At 35.1% G+C, this 21,418-nt stretch overlaps 3 protein-coding genes across 3 annotated transcripts in view; 1 reads left to right on the top strand and 2 right to left on the bottom strand.

Moving 5' to 3' along the window:
* Positions 1 to 115: 115 nt before the first annotated feature.
* Positions 116 to 3,553, bottom strand: LOC108691450. Its single transcript, XM_018199202.1, has 2 exons — positions 3,518 to 3,553; positions 116 to 1,861 (listed from the first exon to the last, which is right to left on the bottom strand). The coding sequence occupies exons 1-2, from the start codon at positions 3,551 to 3,553 to the stop codon at positions 116 to 118; spliced, it is 1,782 nt and encodes a 593-aa protein (XP_018054691.1).
* A 1,597-nt stretch (positions 3,554 to 5,150) lies between these two features.
* Positions 5,151 to 8,679, top strand: LOC108691449 (glutamine-rich protein 2-like). The gene is made up of 12 exons (XM_018199201.1): positions 5,151 to 5,270; positions 5,342 to 5,455; positions 5,531 to 5,618; positions 5,702 to 5,853; positions 5,928 to 6,086; positions 6,244 to 6,604; positions 6,743 to 6,840; positions 6,992 to 7,294; positions 7,458 to 7,562; positions 7,638 to 7,903; positions 7,961 to 8,206; positions 8,418 to 8,679. Exons 1-12 carry the CDS (start codon positions 5,151 to 5,153, stop codon positions 8,677 to 8,679), a joined length of 2,274 nt encoding a protein of 757 aa, XP_018054690.1.
* Positions 8,680 to 12,267: 3,588 nt separating this feature from the next.
* LOC108691448 overlaps positions 12,268 to 21,418 on the bottom strand; it is an 83,386-nt gene continuing 74,235 nt past the window's right edge. The window contains exons 7-9 of the mRNA XM_018199200.1: positions 13,222 to 13,417; positions 12,580 to 12,699; positions 12,268 to 12,457 (exon numbers count right to left, since the gene is read on the bottom strand). Coding sequence (XP_018054689.1) covers positions 12,268 to 12,457; positions 12,580 to 12,699; positions 13,222 to 13,417 — 506 coding nt within the window. The remainder of the gene's footprint in view (positions 12,458 to 12,579; positions 12,700 to 13,221; positions 13,418 to 21,418) is intronic.

Below are 21,418 nucleotides of genomic sequence, written 5' to 3'. Positions count from 1 at the left end.
TGTATCTTAATTATATGTATGTGTTCCATTTCTGTCAGTATTGATCTTTCATCTATTAGTCTTCTTTTCTAAGTTATTGATTACTATTGACGATAAATGTCTTTGAAGTAGTTACTTATAATATTGTAGTGTGATTTAAAGTTTCGCTTCGAATTACCGGCGACTTGGTAGTAATTACCTTGAAAGCATCTTGTGAAATCTTGAATTCTCGATCAACATCGCCACTTCCCGGCCTTTCTAAGCCGAACAATTGTCCGTTCTCCTGTTTTGTTATCAAACTCGACTCTATAGAATTGTCATTTGCTTTCTCAACAAACGTATCATTAAGATCAATTTGTTTTACGGAATCGACAGCAAAGCCATTACTAAAACCAGATTCCTGAGTAGTATTTATCAAATAATTGTTCAAACTTTGTGACGATACCGATGAATTTATTCTTGAAATATCTTTACTATTAACAAAGTATGGTTTGATACGGACTCTTCGCCGTTGTCTGTCAAAATTAAAATCTGTTTGCGACTGGCTACGCGATATTTTAGCTTGATTCATATCTGGAGATATCAGGTAATAATCATTGTTTTGTTTAATATGTTTGTTATCGTATCTGTTTCTATATTGCTGATATTTTCCAGTTTTATTTTCATTTTCTGCATAAAAAGGTGACAATAACGCGTCATGAAGATTAAAATTAGCATTTTTATGATTTACATCGCGATTATTCCAAGAAAATCCAGCGGTTTCCATATTATCTATCGAGGGAGATAGTCGATGCCCATCTACGTTATCTGTCGATGACTCGAGAAAATTTTCGATTGATTGTCTATGCGTGTTTAAGGAATCAAAAACTCTACGAAATATTTGTTGATAAGTTAGCCTTTCATCCTTAGACATTGTATTATTTGAGTATGTCTCTTGAGCCTTCACGAACTGTGGCGATATTGGTTGATCTGAAAAAAGAGAAATTGCAGAAAGCGCAGTAGTCGTCGGATAATTCGCTGGCACCACGTGAACCAAATGCTTTTGACCTTTTTGATCGGTTCCTAGGATCAATCTCGGTGCCAATTGATTCACTTCTTCCGCTAGTTTTTTCACGGGTCTCGACCGAGATCGATGTCGAGGTCTCATATTCTCGAGTTCGTGCTTCCGCTCGGATGATTCCTCTTTCTCGATCTTCTCAATATTCACAGACTCTTGAACGATAGTGTGGTTATCCTCTTGTGGTACCGTGTCCTGATTGGCGCTCGAATCTCGTTCTGTTAACCGCCAGGAATTCATCGATCGATGATGGTGCTCGGAAAAACTGTTTTCAAGACCAGGCGGGAGATTTTTCGGATCACTGTCGTCCTGCGTTCTAATCGTCGAGATTGACGTAGATTCCTCCTGTGGTGTCACGTAAACGTAGTAATTCGGCCAGAGATTACTGGCGTGGAAATGATTGCTCGTTTGCGGCATTATTGTCAACTGGAGATCATGTCGCGTCGAGATGGAATTTGGCGGTTGCTTGATCCTCCGTAGAATCCACGTGAATACGGGATTCCTCTGAACTGCGCATGGTTCGCAGTCGACGCATCCATCCTGACATAGTATCCAGTGGCCATTCAGCAAATGATAAACGTTTCCACGCGATAGAATGACATTCTTGTCGTCGTCCGAGTAAGCGACCGGCCCGCCGTAGTAGGAAGCATCCAACGGACGCTTGTAGAGTGCATTGGTATCCAGTGGCGACGGGCTGACCGATTTGAGGATAATCTCGCGTAGCATGTATTCCCAGGGTGGCACGAGATGCCACGAAAGTGGCGGTATCACGGGATTGTACCGCTGTCCGAATGGAATACCGTGACCCAGAGTAAACAGAAGAAACTGAAAGGAGATTCAAGTTATGATCATCATAGATGTTTGCAAGGCGAATAATGAACATTTATAGCATGGTACATCAATATTCATTCAAGCTAAATCAAAACATTTTCCTTTGGGACTATGAAATTATTCAATCAACAGAATTAATCCTACTTTCGGTCAAAGCCGATTTTAGTGTTTAATAATACTAAATACAAACTTTTGCAAACATATTATACAATTTGTCGGACTTGAAACGCAATTGCAAACTAAAGCTGAAATTAATATTCCAAATTATGTTGATCGTCCATTAAATATGATGCTATAAGCATTTTAACAATCTGTAAATGATTTATTACACAAAAAAAGATATTACCTCAGCCAAGATTTAATTATTACGATAAACATTTTTACACGTATTGGTATGACGTATTTCATGGACGTCCGTCCAAGAAAGTCAGAAATTCCAGGTTTAAAGTTTAGTCTATAAAGTAAGGTTTAGCTAAAGTAATATTTTTTGCAATAACAAGTTGTTAAGATGCTTTTGCATATTTATGCCGAGACGAATTATTGTCACTACGACGATGAATTGTGTAGACTTGAGTAGAGTTAGTTCTAGTATAGTTCTTGTAATTATTTTCTTTACCAATATTAAATATATTTGTCATTTTCTTACTTTAAAAGAAAGTAGTCCTTGCTCTTTCGCCTTCCGATTCATTCCCGCTTTGAATAACCCATCCCCACTGCTCATGCGAGGCTAAGCAGTCGATTGTCGTCCGTCGCATTGAAGAAATATTGAAAATAATTAGTCGAAGTCTAGAGGAGTCATATAAAGAGCGACACGTTCGCTCGTATCTAACGCCCAATTTAAGTTGAGAGAGAATTTGCGGTAATTCAAGTAGCTACCGACTTCGAGTATCAGAGTAAAATCATTGGCTGTCGACTTGTGATAACAGAAAAACAACGAAGTTGTGCCATCGGTCGAAACTACGATCACAGATTTGGCTATTTAATGAACAATCAATATCTAATAATCTAATATTAATTTCAGCTTCAATTTGCGATTACATTTCAAATCCGACAAACTGTATTGGCGCGCAATTTATAAAATTAAAATAATACACTTGTAAAAATTTGCATTTAGTATTATTAAGTATTAAGATCTGCTTTAACCAAAAATAGGATTATTTTTATTAATTGATTTATTCTTATCAGACTAATTTCAATTTTAATAATAATTGTATATAAAATTATTATTTAATTCATTTTAAATGCATGTCTTGAAGTGTCTTTTGCATCAAAATGATCGTGGATTGCAATTGAATCGAATTCTGGAAATGGAGTCTCTCTCTCTTATGCTGAATATATATAAATAGAATATTGCAATTTATTGATTTATGTTTCTACCAATATAGATTAATTTTAATCTCGGTTTAATTTACTCTTTATCCTTTTTTTAATAAAATTAGAAAAAAGATAAAAAATAAATTAAACTACATTAAGTAAAGTTAATCTACATTGAAACGGACAATAGGCAGTTATATATAAAGGATGAAAGTCGAAATTAAATCTGCCGCGGACAGGCAAACGATAGAGAAACGTCAATATTTGAGAAGAATGTAACAGATTAATAATGTTGGATGTAAAATGATGTCTTAAAATTGGATCGTTCACACTCACCGTCATCACAGCGTACTTTTCCTTGGATGTATACATCATTTCAGAACTGCGATCGTTTTCGCACTGACGAGATGGTCGAAGAAATCGCGAAAGAAGACAGAAAGGAACTGTCACTCACCTGACAGATGAGCAAATCATAAGGATGACGTTACCGTTATGTTATTGAATACCGAGATGTCCAGCTAGATATTACCCATCAAGAATGTTGATATTATTCATGATTAAACATTTGTTAGGAGATCAAATAACGTAACTCAAACAGCACTAATGCTGGCTTTATCGTAAGTAATTCGAGAATACTGTATGCAGCTATATATGTAACGATTATTATATTGCTGAATCATTCGCGAAACGATACTTAAAATATATGGAATCGTTTTCATATTTCTCGAAAAAAAAAAAAAAAACGTGAAGAGAAAATAGATCTCTTTTTAGAAATACATTTTTTCGATTTATCCTGACTTATACGTTAGAAAAAAATCTAACTTAGTTATTTCAAGATTACTTTTATATAGCTGCTGCAGAAAAGCTCTTTGACAGATAGAGAGATATGTATTTATAGTCAAAAGTACAACGCTATTTAATTCTATTAGTTTTTGAATTTTTTGGATGTTTCGAATCTGATATGACTTATTCCCTCTATTATATTATAGTTCGTGTATAAATCGGTTAGAAAGTACGACAATTTTAATTTATTCCCGCGATACGGGAGGATTCATCATCGTCGCAGAATAGATGTATGAGCGTATAAATACACTATCGAGTTGACGTTGATCGTATCGGTCTAACGGAAACGTTCGAGAATATCATATCCGGGAGCTCGATAAAATATATACCTATATATGATTCGATGTAATCTCTGCGGTAGTGTAGCCTAGCTTGATTCTATTTCACGTTTTGGTCTATCGACCACGTGCAGTTAGATAAACCGAGCCTGTTTGTGGAGAAACGACGCGGTGAATTACTGTTTCATTAACCCATCGTATCGATATTTGATCAACAATGGAGATTATTGAAAAATATACCTAGATTGCATATTGTATTTTATTTATTATTCTACAATGTTTTTATTATATATAAAATATATGTTATTCGGAGAATTATTTGTTTGATAATGATGTTGTGCATACACAATTGAAATTATTATAAACGCACATTTAAAATATTTAAAAATGCATCAAAATTAATAATATGTATTAAATAACGCTGTTTGAATATTTATTCTTAAACTTTATTTTTAACAAGAGAGTTATACTTTTTAATTATGCATTAAACGTATTATTTTATTTGCATAAAAGATGCATAAAAGACGCGTAAAGGAATAATAAACAGATTCGTTGAGTCTTTAAAACTTTTAATGAATAAAAAGAAGTATGGGTAATACAAATATTTTCTATAAGGGCACGCTACTTGTCGATGATATTTGTGGCGCCAACTGTGAAGATACAGACATAACTTCACCTCCCTTAGTCTATCGGATAAGAGATGAATACAGGAACAAGAGCAACTAATTTTCAAAATTGACAATTCAATAAATATTTTTTACCATAACCGCGTTTGACAATCAAGAAGTTAAATGTAATTGATGTGATCCTCATGTAATTCCCAAAAAAAATCGGCACTCGCATTTAAAATGGCTGCGAAAACTGCCCAAATGCCAGAAGCATTTAATATGTCAACAGCAGCTAATAACAATGCCAGTCTGCAAATTTCTCTTCCTCAAATGCTCGATCTTGCTCTCGGAGCACCAGAAGTAAAATAATAGTAAAACTATTATCATTATCGTTTTGCAGATAAAGCGATTAATAAAATTATTGATTTCAGATTGGCGCGGTTAATTTTAATATTCTTCATCATTTTCTCCATATCTTGTTGCAACAAATAAATTTGCAGGCTGCCACAGTTGAATTTCATGGTGAAAACGCAGATCGTATTAAAGTAAGAAAAATAATACGTCGAGTAATTGAAAAAAGAAAAGTGGTAATTCTTTTCCTTATGTGAGAGCTATTGCAGAGGATGATAACATCTGCGACGACGAAACCAGAAGTAATACATCGAGTTCGAAGAGACGATGGTGAAGACGCTGATGTACTTACAGAAGGTACAATACTCATGATTCCTCTTTTGAATTCCTGTATTTATTTAATTAATTATAAATTATTAAAATGGATTGATTTGATTCAGATATTCAAGTGCCTACAGAAATAGTTTTTAAAGTGACGGAAGATGTAAAACCACAAATAGATTTTGAAGAAGTCCCTGAAGCTCAGATGGTTGTATCTGTCGTAAATAATTCTACTCTAACGGTATCACGGTTTAAAGAGCTCGAACAATCTGTATGTAGAACAAATCATTTTTAGAATTTATTATATACGATAGCAATATAATTCACTAATAATTTAATCAATAGGTAAAACAGTTGCAAGATCGGTATCAAGTTTTGGAAGACTTGTCTACGTCTCCGGAAATCGAACGTTTAAAAGATCGAATCGCAGATCCTGCCGCGGATATATGGCAATTTATTAACATCAATAAAAGATTGGACGCTAATGAACAAGGTATCGATAAGGTATACTGTTTGCTAATCTCGTAAACATCTCGCGTATGATATTTACATTTCTCTGTATCTCTAATAATTTAATAAAAATAAAAAAATAAAAAGTTAATCCTGAAAATATTAAAATAGTTAAACTTTATTTTAGTAATTTATTAAATTATTATTATAGCTTACAGCGATGGTAGATGTGATCAAAGGTGATACTGGCATAGTAACAGCAGATACATCTTTGATTAATACAAGATTGGATGAACTCGAAGATAAGGTCTTCAAGATGGAGCAATGGCTTACCAATTTGCAAGCAGTTATCGATATGTTAACCGAAGATGTAGCCGCGGCAACTGCTGATATAATAGCAAAAGAAAAAGAAGCAATAGAAGCAAAAGAAGAAGAAGAAAAAATAGAAGCAGAAGCAATAGAAATCAAAGATGTTGTGAAACCAGAAAATGAAAAAGAAGAAATTGGGGAAGAAGTACCTAAAATTCGTAGAGTAACACCTGAAAAGCTCGCTGTTCAAGTAGGACTTATGAGTAATAAGTTTAATGATTTTGTATAAAAATTAGTTTAATCTCAAAGGCATTGTTACTTAAGTCATTTATAAATCAATCCAGTCGTTATTTTTTTAACATATTAGAGAGCTTAGCTGATTAGAAAATACGTATATTTAGATGGTAATGCTATAGAAGAAATACGCCAAGATGTTACTGCATTAAAAACGGACATAGCTCATATACAACAGGAACTGCAAGATCTTAATGAAAGAGTTGCACGTATGTTGAAAATGTATATTCACATTTATTTTATTTTATTATATAATATTATATTTGAATATGAGAACTAAAATGTCAACAACGATTGTCGCTACGCCAGTAGTATCAGCGGCACAAGAAATTGTTAGAGAACCGATTAAAGATCAGCAACAAATAATCGAAGTTACTGATGTTACAAACATGGAGCAATGCTTGGAAGCTGTGAAAACTGTAGAAACAGTCCACGGCGAAGCCTTGAACGATGTTACCCAACGCATAATTGTATTGGAATCAGAATTTGGACATTTGTTAGAAAAACTAAATAGTATACAAGAGACTGAAAAGACAGATATCGCTGAGATTAACAATCTTATTACAAAAATGCAAAAAATTGAAACGGATATGGAGGACATTGGAGAAACAATGAGCAAATTATTCGAAGATAAAGAAAAAAAAGAAGCGGATATTAATGTACGAGCTTTTAATAATAACATAAGATTAATTAAAACATTCCTCATTTTTTTTTCGTTAAATAATATTCAAATCTGAGTTATATAAGAGCAGCTTGTTTTTTTCACTATTTATTTAAGCTGTCTTATTTATTATATTTATAATAATGTGAATTTTTTGACAGACATTACTGGAACAAATTGAAATTTTAAAAACCGTTAAAGCAAATAAAGAGGAGATCGAAGATGCTTTGGCTGACAAAGCGGATACTAAAACTGTGAATAGAAAGGTAAAAGGAATTGTTAAGTTTATTGACCTATTTATCTTATTGATACAGATTGAAATATTAGAAAAATTATTATAGGTATCGCACGATCAATTTGATGCTGCTTGCGATGATCTCGCTCGTGGTCTCGAGGAAGCAATCGACAAATTGACAAAGCAAGAATCGATTTGGCAACAAGCGCTCGATGAAGTGCAGAATGAAATTGCGACCAAGATGGATAAAGTCGAGATGACGTCACTGAAAGATTTTGTGGATGACAAATTAAAATCGCTTCAAGAAAAATTGAAGATTATGATTGAAGCAAGACGAGAAATAGAGGCTGCAGGAACGAAGAAGCTGCTTAAGTAAACATTTTAGGCTTGCAAATAACTTCAATGCGACTTGACTTCTTTTTTATCCAGAGATGTTCAATGTATATCGTGCGACAAGGATGTTGTAATGAAGACAGAAGAGGTCGATAGATTTCGACAAGAGCCATTTCCTTGCACTATCAGCATGAAACCCTATCTCACATATGAGTTGGATCAAGTTAGAAAACAACAGAAAAGATTGCCTTACAGCAGAAATCTGATCCAATTTGAGGCAGCAGTGCAAGAGGAGGCAAAGAAGATGAAAACAAAGGAGGAGACGCTTGCGAAGAGTCCCAGGTAACCAGTTTTACAATATTTTATACCATCTCGGAATCTCGAGAAAATATTACATTTTGAAAAACAAATATTACAAGCTGATATTGATTAATATTAATGAAGCATGAATCTTTTTTCAAAATTACAATTATAGACTTAACGCCTTCCAGAATTTTTAAACAGCTTAATGACAAATTATTATCTTAAGTTTGATAAGTCTGATGTATATTAGAGATCATCTCTGTAATCGATACTGCGGTGGGAGTCACACAGTCACGACTCCTCAGCAAAGAATCATGCGGTCGGGTCATTTTCTTTCTCAATGGGGACCCGAGACGATACAATTGACGGACGGTTTGATAAAAGGAAAAGACGGTCAAATGTATCGCAGTCGGCCCATATCGGGTAAAATGGATATTTGCGGTCCAAGTTGTTGGGAAGGTCAATTTATCGAGGAAACTGATCTCTCGGTGAATGTCAACTATTCATCATAAGTAATTCACATACTCATTTCATTGGCAAAGTATATTATTCACTCTCACAATTCTCTCAGGAATGTTCGATGTCCCATAAACCTGTTTCACTATTCCAACGAAATAGCGCTGGAAATCGTGAGTAAATAATACAATACATTATTTTTAAAGAGTTTACACAGATATTTGATGAAGGTTATTGTATAATTAAATTGAATTCAATATATTTGTTAAATATATTAAAAATGTAGAATTAAATATGCTACATACATTAAAAATTAAATATGTTTAAATACATTAAAATTAAATATATTTAAGTACATTATGTAATTATTACAATTATTATTGTTATTACGTGAACTGTACATTTTTTTTGCCGCGAATTACAGGAAAACGAAATTTAAGGAAAAAAGATCGATAATCGAAATATCAAACTCGAGAGAAAAATCAGTATATTATATGCATTTCGTTATTGAACGTTTAAAAAATTAAGAATTCAAGCTCTTCATGTAATTTTCAATATATATATATATATATGTGTGTGTGTGTGTGTGTGTGTGTGTGTGTGTGTGTGTGTGTGTGTGTGTGTGTGTGGTGTGTGTGTGTGTTGCAATATATTTAAATATATTACATGTTTGACACATAGACAGAAGCGGGTCAAGTGATATCTTCACAGAAAAATAACCGTCACTTCAGCTGAATCTGAAGATGAGACTACCATATATGAAACTAAGAAGATAAAGAAATAGAATAAATAAAGTAAAATATACGTAATACAAAGAAAATTTATACAATTCAATTTAATATTTTTATATCTTCTTCGATACACATTTTATATCTCCTTATATATAACCTTGTAAAATCTTTTGTATAAAATTTTTTTTCTTTCCTCCTGTGATTTTCTTGGATTATTAAAATAAAAAGATGACGAAACTCCAATTGAAATTATAATCAAACTGAAGTTATTAATTGTTTTATTATTAAGAGAAATTTCCAGAGTACACAAGACTACCTAGTGAAGTCGATTTGGAACATTGATGGTCTGCTTGCTAAAACAAAAATATTGGATCGCACTTCACGTTTACGCCCGAGACTGTATTAGAATATTGCACATCGCCATCTAAGATCCCTTTTTACGTAAAGGGCGTGCACAGCGCTTAAAATATTTTATTGAACTCATTCCGCTTTTGCTCGATCTTATTTTATGTATCCTACAAACGAGAGCTATGCGCGCTAGTATAATCATTTATAATAATATATATTTATATATTACGTAATCTAAATGCTACTTCATATAAATTTCAAGGTACAGGAAGTATCTACAAGTTAGTGTCTACCATACAATTTACGTACTGCCTTTCGATAAATAGTATTATTCTACGTGTACGGAATATAGAATTACTAAAGGTTACAGCTCTATGAATTCGCGATTAAATTAACGACGCACGAAAATTTCATTACCATATTCAATGTAATAAATATAATAGAAGAAATAAATATGTATAGATTATAGTGTCGATGATCGGGCTATAGAGATAATATAATGTCTTAAACATTAACATATATGGATATGCATTATCGATTACAGTTAATAATACTGGCAGCTTAAAATACGACGTATAAATTACACTCAACCTAATTAGATGCGAAAGTAGAGAGTGCCTCGCTCACAATTCAAGTATTTCAGCGATCGCGAATTTAAACAGCTTTAATAAGGGATGCCTTGCTTTGCGTATGCGAATTAAACAATTAAATCAAACGAGACCATCGGCTAATTTTTACAACATGCAACTGGCACTCGCTACTTCTCACCGTAGGTTTTCTACGTCACTACTTAATATTAAGCAAAACTTCTCTTGCTTATGCGGCCAACGAAAATTCGCTCACAACCTTTGCGAATCGAATTTCTAATTTGAAAAATTATTGTGACACCACGGACGTCTCATCATCGCGTCTAAGTGACGCGTCGTTGCTGATTCTACGTAATAATAATAGCAAGTTTAATTATTTTATTATCGCGCGCGCTCACGCGATAGCGCCGTTGCGCGCGCGGATAAGAGGAATTAAACAATAACAGATCACAGGTAAAACTAGGCTATCTCTGTAACAAATTAATATCACATGAAAAAATATGTATCGGTTGCATTCTATCGCAAAAATCTTTCGCGAGTGGACTCTCGGACGGATGACTCATATGACGAGCCATCGATGATTCAGACTGTCTGATCACTATCATCTTTTTCTACTTTCCTCACGTTTCCGATCACAATACCGTCGCTCGTTTTGCGAAAAAAACACTCATTATTTTCTTCGACTCGCAATTTCTTCGCCTCACCTAAGATTCATAACCGAGCCAACTGACTGTCATATGCTTGCTTAGTTCTAAGCCTACTTAATCACTTATCAACGATGAGACGGACAACTAAACCCTGACTAAATGATTAGAAGTAAAGTTTGGCATTTTATTCGCGCTTGCTGCGCGTATCCAGCTTATAGCTTCTGCTATGTTCCTTAACTGGATATTAGAATTAGTTTTACTTTGGCTTCAATGTCGAGCTATTTCTACGCAGCACATTATGTGAATCTAAATACGCGCATCGCACTTTTCCTTCTTATTTAAATTATATCGTTTCATAAAACAGCATTTCTGATCCCATTTGAAAGGTTTCTTTCATAGAATCCACATAGTCGGATTCGATTATGTCGATTCGAGGAACAATTGTCGGGAAAAACGTCTTCAAGAATGTTCTCGCGTATATTTCTGCTAGAATCATCGATCCCGAATTCATTATAGCCTTCATGAGAGTTATCAACGATCGCCACTACATCGAACGATAATTCGTATCTGTTTTAAGTAATTTCGTTCCCCAGACTCTTACAATTTCTAATACCGCAATTTCTGATACGTTTCTTCATCGTGCCGCGATGCATGCGTTTGCCTATGAGGTAGGTTTGCGCGATGTTTTTGAGGAAGACGAAGCATGTAGGACACCGATCTTTACGCTTTCGAGTCCGAGAGGCAAAGGAGGAGGAAAACATCCACTCCTACTGACTCTAATTTTATTGTGCAATAAAAACTTGGACTATAAACTTGAACTAGACATGCGAAAGTAAAGTGTTGTCAAAAAGATGACGTTTGTGAGCAAGTATCCTCACTTGGAGCGACCTGAGATTCCTCATACATAGTTTAACACCGGTCTCTCAACAAATTGCACGGACCTGGACGTTCTCGTCTGATCGATCGCACTGTATATTCGTTGAGCAGCTTCGCTCAATATCAACGTTTATACTTTTGTACTGTACTTCCCCTAACATTTCGCGACGAAGCGATATTCCCCGTCAATGCTATTATTGTCCATTATCTCTGACGCTCTTCGTGCTGAACGGTTCATTCAATCAGAATGCGAATTGATACGGAGGATCTCATGGGTCAACCACGTCTCACGGACTCTCGGAAGACTCCCTTGTTTGAGAATAATATTTCCTACATCTCGTTCGCTATATCAAGCTTACCGTTCATTCGCAATCGCGCGCTTCGGCACTCGTCGGGAAAAAAAGAAAACAGATTATCAAAATCCCAGCGCCTTAAATGGCGCTACGATAGATGCGCTACAAAAGCTGAACTATAACCGGATGCAGGAGACACATGTGCTCGGCACCGCGTATCGGAAGACGATTCACGCTGAAATGACGGACCATTTCCGGTATGTTTTCGAACGGTTTGCTAAACTGCCCCAGAATGTATGCGTTCAGCTCTTCGTTCTTCTGGATGCGCATGTGCATGAAACCACGGGCGCTCCTAAAACAGTTAGAACGGCGTAATTACGTGAGTTATAACACTCAGAAGAATCCGTAATGTTCAATAAATATTTGTTCAAATTATCGAATAAGCGAACAAATATTTATTTAAGTATTACTTACTTCAGGGATAGAGAATAGTCTTGTTTGGTCGACTCGCTGTTCCTCACCAGATAGCTTCCTTCTTGATGAACTCGTAGAAGACCCTCTGCTTCGATGCGTGTGATAGAGCCGTGATACCATCTAAATAAAAGATCTCTCTTCAAATAATGCGCATTAATCCGCGAAGTTTTAGTATTGCACGAAAATAACGGTTAAAATATAAAGAATTTAGACATTTATAGATACAGATTTGAAAATACAATAGTTTTTTCGAGCATTAAAATAATTATAACATTGGTTGCTAGAATGTCAAAACTTTTCAAAAATTTTTTTACAGCATTGCTCATATCATGTTTGTTTCTGTATAATTATTTTGATGGATTAACAAAATTTTCAGATCTGCATCTAATAAAAATTTTTAATACTTCAGCAAAATCGTTTTTTCTGTGTGCGGAAAACATTGCGAAAAGTACTTATGCAAAATTAAAAGATAAAAAAGTGCAAGCGCACAAATGAAAATAACTTTAAAAATGTTAACAAACTCATTAGTGGTATTCAAGTCGTTAAATTTTCACATCGTCCGTACATTAACGGTAATACCATGTCCACTAAAACTCATGTAAAAATAAAGTATTTCAAAATAAAAGCCGACAAAACACTCACCCTTGTCTCTCCAATGGAAGCTCCACGTCAACCAGATCAGCTGATATTCGAGCGGTGCTGATTTCCAGCGGTAAACCGAGGTTTAGGCCACTAGGTTTTTTCAGCACCAATTGACCGCCCAAATTCGCACTCGTTCCCGCTGCAATATTACTGGCATCCAGATTCAGAGTCATCTTCGGACGCGCCAGACCGCCGCCTGAAATGAGTCACCCGACAGTTAGACGCATCGTGGAGCTCTCGCCAGTAAACATCGATGATATACCGATCGTACGGAATTGTAGGCGATCTATCGTCGTAAACTCTTTACGATTCCTTAATAATTGCCACAAATCAGAACTTGGATACGTCGGAATTTATTCAAACAACCGATTAAGTTGCATCCACAAAAAGTTGTTACTGAATTATCAATATTATTTTGTATTCATTATTCTTAACTTTTGTAAATGATTCTTCGCTTAAGACTGATAATTGATGAAACAGATAAGAACGTTAATTGAATATTAAATAATTATATCAATAATATATGAATACAATAATATATGAATAATGATGAATATAAATAAAAAAATGTTTTTAGTATTATTAAAATATTATTGGTATTATTAAATGTTTGATATTAAAATAATATTGTGACAAATCATTATTAAATAATAAAATTAATATAACATAAAATTAAATATAATATTTAAAGCGAAACAGTAATATGACTTGTAAATTCGATTAAAAGACATAAGACACTGCTTTCTAAAAAAAAATCTTTTTTTTTTTTTTTAAGATGACAGACCACTCTATCAAGAACAATTTGTTCATACCTAACTTTTTATGATTACGTGACTTTTTGCCTTGTCAGTATCAGGGTCGAGGTTTCCTCGCGAACGATAATGATCGAGGAACGACACTCCGTATCAAAGAAACGCCCCTGAATATAGTAGGACGCTAATTTCATTTGTTGGCGCAATCTCTTAGCGGTTGACTTCTCGGACGTGGTACATGACACAGGTAAAACAAAATTGCTCTGACAGGTGTAACGTCGAGTTAGCCTCTTTTACGGCTTAATGTGTCCGAAGAGCACGTCGGAGTGCTTTCGTCTGGGTACGCATACATTTGCAGATATTTACGACGTCTCGGGAAAAAAAAAAAACAGATAGATAAGCAAAGTATCTACGGAATTTTATCACAGACATAAAAAATTTTAACAAATTGAGAAAAATAAAATATTTAATTTTAATCCTTTAGTATCACTGATATGGCATATCCCTCGATTGTTTCTTTTAGTGTTTTCTTTTACTGTTTTCTTTTCTTGCTTTCCAAACTTTTTCATGTTATAATTTTTTATTAATAAAAATATATTTGTCATCGTTTGGATGAAAAATATTATATATTCATGTGTTGTGATTTTACACAATAATTATTGTATTGTATGAGAATTGACAAAACATATAACGTAGCATCGAAGAATTAAAAAATGCGAGATTGTTATTTTTGTAAAAATTTAATTAAAATTTTAATATAATAATATATCTAATAATTACTTTATCTGTTACAACTTATTATAATTATTTTATTTTCGTAAGAATTTAATTTAAATATCTTATAATGCAATAACATATCTAATATCTGTATAATCTATAATAAAGTTTTTTCTTAATGTACGACAAATAATTATATTTGGCAAACTTTCGCTGGAAGAAATCGGTTTGAATTTTGTCGTATAATTTGTGGTGGAAATGACAATCAGTTCTAAAACGCACCTCTTCTACACGCACATCAAATTACGGTAAAAGAAAAAACCGAAAGATGGTGCGAGTATATCTCTCTCACGCACCATTTCTATTCAATTCCTCTTTGCGAAATACACGTTTCGGAAATGGTTAAACATTAACCGCGCCGCATGGCTAACGCTACTCGACGAGATTGCGTGCGTCTGTATTATTAAATTCAATCTGGCGATCGGCCCAGTAGATTTATCTGCTTGATTTTCCTCTTCCTCTTCCAGCGACGGTGTAAACGTCGTTTTTTCTCGTTTCTGTCTTTGCTGGAATTTTCTTCCCAAGACCAAACTTGTCTTTTGTACAGCATCTACCCTATGAGTAATCTCTTGTCCTGACACTCGTATCCTTATTCCCTGCTTCCTCCTTCTTCTCAGACTGTTTTAATATCCGTCTCTGACGGAGATACGTCTCAATCAATTTCTTCGCGGGCTTTCCGACCGCACGCTCCCACGGGAAATGGGAAGAAGCCGTCGAGATGTTCGGTACCGGATCGTATACAGGAACGTCAAGGACACGAGTAAACTCCGTCGGTGATCATCATATACGAGTTCGTAGCGTGCTTGCTTTAAGATCACCCGAAGTTTCGTCGAGTGATGTTTTGCGACGTCATATGGGAAAAAGGGAACGTGATTGCGCACGGCGTTAGAAAGTCAGAGAGAAGAGGAATAGCTAGGAAGGGCGGAAAATATTCGTTCGACGAGAGACACGCGAGACACGTCGCCGCAGATGTCTCCAGGGAAATTCCTGGTCACGAATGAAACTCGGAGACGGGGGTGTACATAGAAAATCTCGCAGGCGTTTGCCGTCAGGAAGCTACACGCCATATCACGGACGGCGAACGGAAATTTTAATTCCCCGCGAAAATCAGGACATATTGCGTATCGTCAGAGACTGAGACTCGTCGGAATAATGCCAGCGGAGGAACAGAGCAACCTCGCGCCAGCGATCTGTATTTATTGCCGAGTGAAGAAGATCGAGGGTGGAACCCGCCGCAGAGATTTACGACGCTAGCGAATTTACTGCCTTGGGAAGCCGACACGTCAAACACGCTCGAGAAAGGAGTCAATGGCGATTCCATTGAGTGGCAAGACGCTATTAAAAAAGAGATGACACCTTATAATGGCGCAGTCATCCTACACATGTAGATGGAAAGTTTGTCATTTTACGTAGAGTAAAACTTTGAATTGTAAACGCGCCGAACGAAATCGCTTGAAGTGAAATGAATATCCAACGGAATTGTTGAATCACATTTGCATTATGATTCACAACCGTCGTTCATTCGACAAATGTGAAAATAGTCGCGTTGAAACTTTGGTTTTAAAAATTCTCGCGCATAAAATAACTATAAATGGAGGAGAAAATCTCGGAAGCTGCCAGTCATGATGAGTTTGCAATCTCGACGGCTCGCCACGAATGCGTCTTTAGCTGGAATTGCATCGTTACAAAGCTCTACTCTCCCTCGAAGATATTTCGCAATAGCGCCGAAATGCCCGAACAACAGATGCGAGACGCCATTGCCCTGGATAGGCCTTGGAGATCTCTTCGCCAACAGATGTTGCAGTTACACGCCCTTGAGCTCTTCTATCCCTTCGTCGACGGGCCCTTATCGACGCGATGGCAAACACTTCGAACCTGCTCGGAATAGTTGATACGTCCGCGATCCTCATGAAATATGAAGTACGATAGGCACATGTCAGACGTTTCTATCGTATTCGAATGATACTTGTTCAATTTGTCCAAGGATCATCGATACCTCGGTCTACGCCACTGACTGTGAGTACATTTATTATTTACAAAATACTCACTCTGGGACTTTCATTTTTTATTGATTAATACCAGAAAAATTCAAGTTGCTAACAGTGAGTTGCTTCATATATTTTTGATAGAATCGTTCACAAAATATTTAATATTAATATTTAAAAAATATATATTTTTCTAATAAAAAATTTGTAACTAAGGTAATAATTTATTAGTCCGATTTGCATTATGGTAAGTATTATATTTTATTAACAAAGTAACATATTACTTTAAATGAAAGTTTCTATCAAGAATCAAGTGTGCGCATATCACAATGAAATATCAACTCTTTGAAGTAACAAAATCGGAAATTATTAAGATCCTCAAGTCTGGCGGATAACGACATTACATAGTTAGTTATTGGCTAGTCCTTTGATATCTGATCATATCTTTCCCCTTGTCTGCTGGCGGCGACATATTACATGCTTAAAGATGATTCTATGGATGTCGATATTGTCATTTTAAAAAGGAACTGGTAGAATAATTATAAAAACAATTAAATGCGAAAAGAAGAGAGAAAATGGTACAAAGATACTTTAATTCTTGTCAATTAATTCTTCATCGATAATATTAGACTTTAAAAATATAGCCGATTTTTTAAATTGTAAATTCTGGTAGATTTAAATCTATAAAAAAATAAGTGAAATACAATCCAATTTTTATAATAAAAATTTATTGTTAAAATTTTTCTAGAATGTAAGAATTTGACAAATTTTTATACAGCTTAAAACAATATAAAAATTTGCACTGAAGTTCGAAGATCCACAGACAAAGAATTTCATATTGTCGAAAGACTTAAAATAACTTAAAATAACAAATTAATTGCAGACGAAAAGATCAATGAATTCTTAAGATTGACAAGAGAAAGAGAGAGAGAGAGAGAGAGAGAGAGAGAGAGAGAGAGAGAGAGAGAGAGAGAGCGTTAGTAATATAATTTTTTAAATAGCAATGAAACTTACTTAAAAATTTATTTAAAAAGTAAACATAAGATTGTAAAATAAATAAAATCTATACGCAAGTAGATTAACTTAATTATCTTGGTTTTCGTGTGTTTTGCCAAGCATAATCATCAAAACACGTTAATTCTAATCTGGCGACAGAACTCGCCAGTAGAAATCCCCGAGTATAGTCAGCCGAATGGCGATTCGCGTCATGGTGGCGTTTTGGATCGGTACCAAATGGATAACAGTCGTGACTTGTGACATCAGGCAAACAGTACGTGACTAGATTCTTGAACCAGTAAAATTGCGTTTATCCGTAGCCGTAGGACATCATCATATGAAGTTTAGTGCATACAATAAGCGTTGTTTGTGTTCGTGCAAAATCCACTCTCTGAGCAAAGAATTTGAAAACAGAGTGCACGCAATTTGCCAGCTCTTTTAAAATTCATAAGCCGTAAAAATTCGTCAAGTACATAGACGGTCGTTAAAAATCTGCATTCGCAGGAAACCATGAAAATTAGAGCTCGTTGGGCTGCCACGACGTGGATTTAATTTCACTTCGTAACAAGCGTTATACGCTGTGATAGAAAAAAATTGTATCTAGTTATTAAATTTAATTATGTACAAATATAATATTCGCGTAATGTCCTTATTGTCTAACGAACTACGTAAATAATCATGTTATTGCGCTCATTCATGAGACATTAATTCAAATTTTTTTGCAGTTGACAATGCGACATATTTAAAATGAATTTCCTAAACGCGACACGTTTAAAATAAAATCCTTGATTACATTCACAAATTAGTTTGGCTACTATCAACTGCCAAATGGTTAGATTGTATGTGTGATCTTAATTTACGTGGTTCGCGTCTGTGAATAGTTACGATATAATGGAATTTCGGATTCTTTTACGTCAGGAACAGAGTAAACAGAATAATTTTCGCTGAACGTTCGAGGCCACATCGAGTTATCGAAAACAACGGTAAAATCATGGCAATATCTGTTCCACAATTCACATAGATAAGTATTCTTCATGACTTTTTCTCAATTGAAACCAATGCCATTACAATGCCATTACAGAGAAATAAAATAAAGAAAACATTCTTAATTCTGTTTCTCTTCGAATTAAATCAAGAATACACGATTTTGATTTTAGATATTATCTTTCCTTCTTTTGTCTTCTTTTTTCTTTTTATTCTCTTGAGCATTTATCCTTAAATGACAAAAACAAGATGTTTTTGCTTGAAACTCTCTTGGTAGATGAGAATACAGATCGTCACAGCGGAAAAACAAAGACTCTGATGTAAGTTACACTTAACAACTTCAGTCGTAAACAACCGGAAGAGGTCTTGTGTACGCACGCTTCTTCTATCGTTTGCCAAACCTTCCCCGGTGTACCCAACGAAGCGAGCCGAACCAGATATCACCGCGTCAATGCAGTTTTTTGCTTCTCTCTTCCCTCTTCTTTGAACCGTTAACGATCGCCACTAGCTATGAGTTCACGTGGTCGGCCTGGTCGGCCATTAAATGGCCTACACGCGAGACAGATGTGCTCGTCGAGATTGCAAGTATCAATTTTTTCGCTGTCGTAAACGACCTAAAGCGATGATGCAAAAAAGTCGAATGTATTTATAGACCAAGTACGTGATGTACGAGCAAAATACAACTACTTCTCGTTTTCGCGAGATATACAATGAGATATCATTGATTTATTTTATTATATTTATTTCCGAGTGCGATAATGCCGTTATCAAAGAGATCGTTTCAATGATGACGTTTGAAAGAGATAATCGGAAAAGGGACAGTGCAAACTTGTCGCAAGTAGGGCGTAATATTTCCGATATTTTCAATGCGCGCCTATCTTCCTGGTGACACGTGCTCTACACATTGATACTCAATATATAAGCACATGAACCCACGTTGTGTACGGGAAGAGTATGCAAAGCAGAATGAAGCAGTGGCTTTGGGATGTGTACTCTATCCTCCACTCCTGTCTCTATAGTGCATTGTGGACCTGCACAAGCTGATGGCTTTTATCTAAAGCACAATACACTGTTTTCCTTCCAACTTGGCCGTCCATCAATGCTACTGAAATGTAAAAATGATACGCTGAAGGAAAAATCACCTGTTCTCTTTTGTCGCTGACCTGTCACCCATCGTTTTTAAAAAAGTAGATAAATTCCCGTTTCCATCATGAGATTAACTTTAATCTTGGTTCAATTTAATCTTTATTTTTTTTTAGCTTAAGAATTTTAAGAGTTTTTGAGAAAAAAGTAGTTGGAGCGAGATTAAATTAAAATTAATTGATAAAAACAGACTTAAGACGCCTTGACTTGATATGAGACAGACTTGAAATGATGGATTGAAATATTACCGAGAAGGAATAATTTTTTAATTCAAATCGATTTAATGTAATAAAAAACAAAAAATATTGTTAATTAAACAGTCAATAAAAATATAACTATATTAACAAAATTAACGTTATTAATAAGTCAAAATATTGGAAAAATGTAGTAATAACTGAATCGCCTCATCGATCAAGATGGCTTATCGTGATCGACGACCTATTCGCACTGACAAACCAATAAAATGATACGCTAGCCACGTGCGATAGTCGAAGGCAAAGAAACCGATCGATCACCCACCCTGCTGAGCCTCCCACTTCCAAAGAAGTAATTGTCGACAACGAAACGCATAAAAAGCGTATATCTTTGGAAAAATCTGGTCTTGATTACGTGCTAACGCATTCGACATCTCGTTCCTTCATATCTCCCTTCTTCCCTGGTCCCTCTTCAAAAGCTAATTTACGAATCCGACATCCATCAACCGGGAAAAATATCACGGTTCCGATTTGCTCGCCAGCCGGCTGCCAAATCGAGATGCGGAATATTATGTGTGAGGAGAACGCATCGATTACGAAGTGACAAGTATTTTATTAAATTTGGTTCTACATTGGTTGTAACTAAATAGCGTTTTAATTTGAATTTATTTGCGTGACTCCGTAATCATAAAATTTTGTAAAATCTCTGGAGACATATATGAGCATAACATTATATAATCACACGCTGCATAAACGAGTACATAATTTTCGTTGCTATTAAAACGCGCTCGCGCATAGCTGTTTGAAGAAGCTGGAGCTTTTTTATATCTCTTGTATATTTAGCGATAAAAAGCCGTCACAGTGAAATGTTCGACCAACCGTAGTCGAAATAATTTGTATGTAGTTTCGCGAGAATGCAATGTGACAACTGCACTTTCGTTATCTGGCAAACAGAAAGGACTGGCTCAACAAACAAACTCTAGTGCGTCGCATTCATGTATTTACCCGCACATTGATTAAACTTCGTGCAGACGACGGCTATTTATTCATATTTTCGACGAGATAGTTGCTCAAAAGAGCGATTACAACTGAATGACATGATTGGGTTTTTATCAGCAAAATCGAGTGTGTTCTATGTTACATTTTGACACCATACTTTATTGACAAACAAATTCTGCCGAATTGATGCACATACTTGTCAAATGTGCAATAAACAAATTTAGGCCTCTATTCTGTAGTCTTAACGATATCGTTACGTTGCGCAAATATTATAATTTGTACATGGTAAAAAAGTTGTGCAAAAGCCGAGAAAAACTGTTTCATATATAATTATATAAATTATATATATAAATTATATAATTATAAA

This window comes from Atta colombica, unplaced genomic scaffold, assembly GCF_001594045.1.
Source record: "Atta colombica isolate Treedump-2 unplaced genomic scaffold, Acol1.0 scaffold47, whole genome shotgun sequence".
In the NCBI taxonomy this organism is placed as follows: domain Eukaryota; kingdom Metazoa; phylum Arthropoda; class Insecta; order Hymenoptera; family Formicidae; genus Atta; species Atta colombica.
This window is presented reverse-complemented; position numbering and strand designations above follow the sequence as displayed.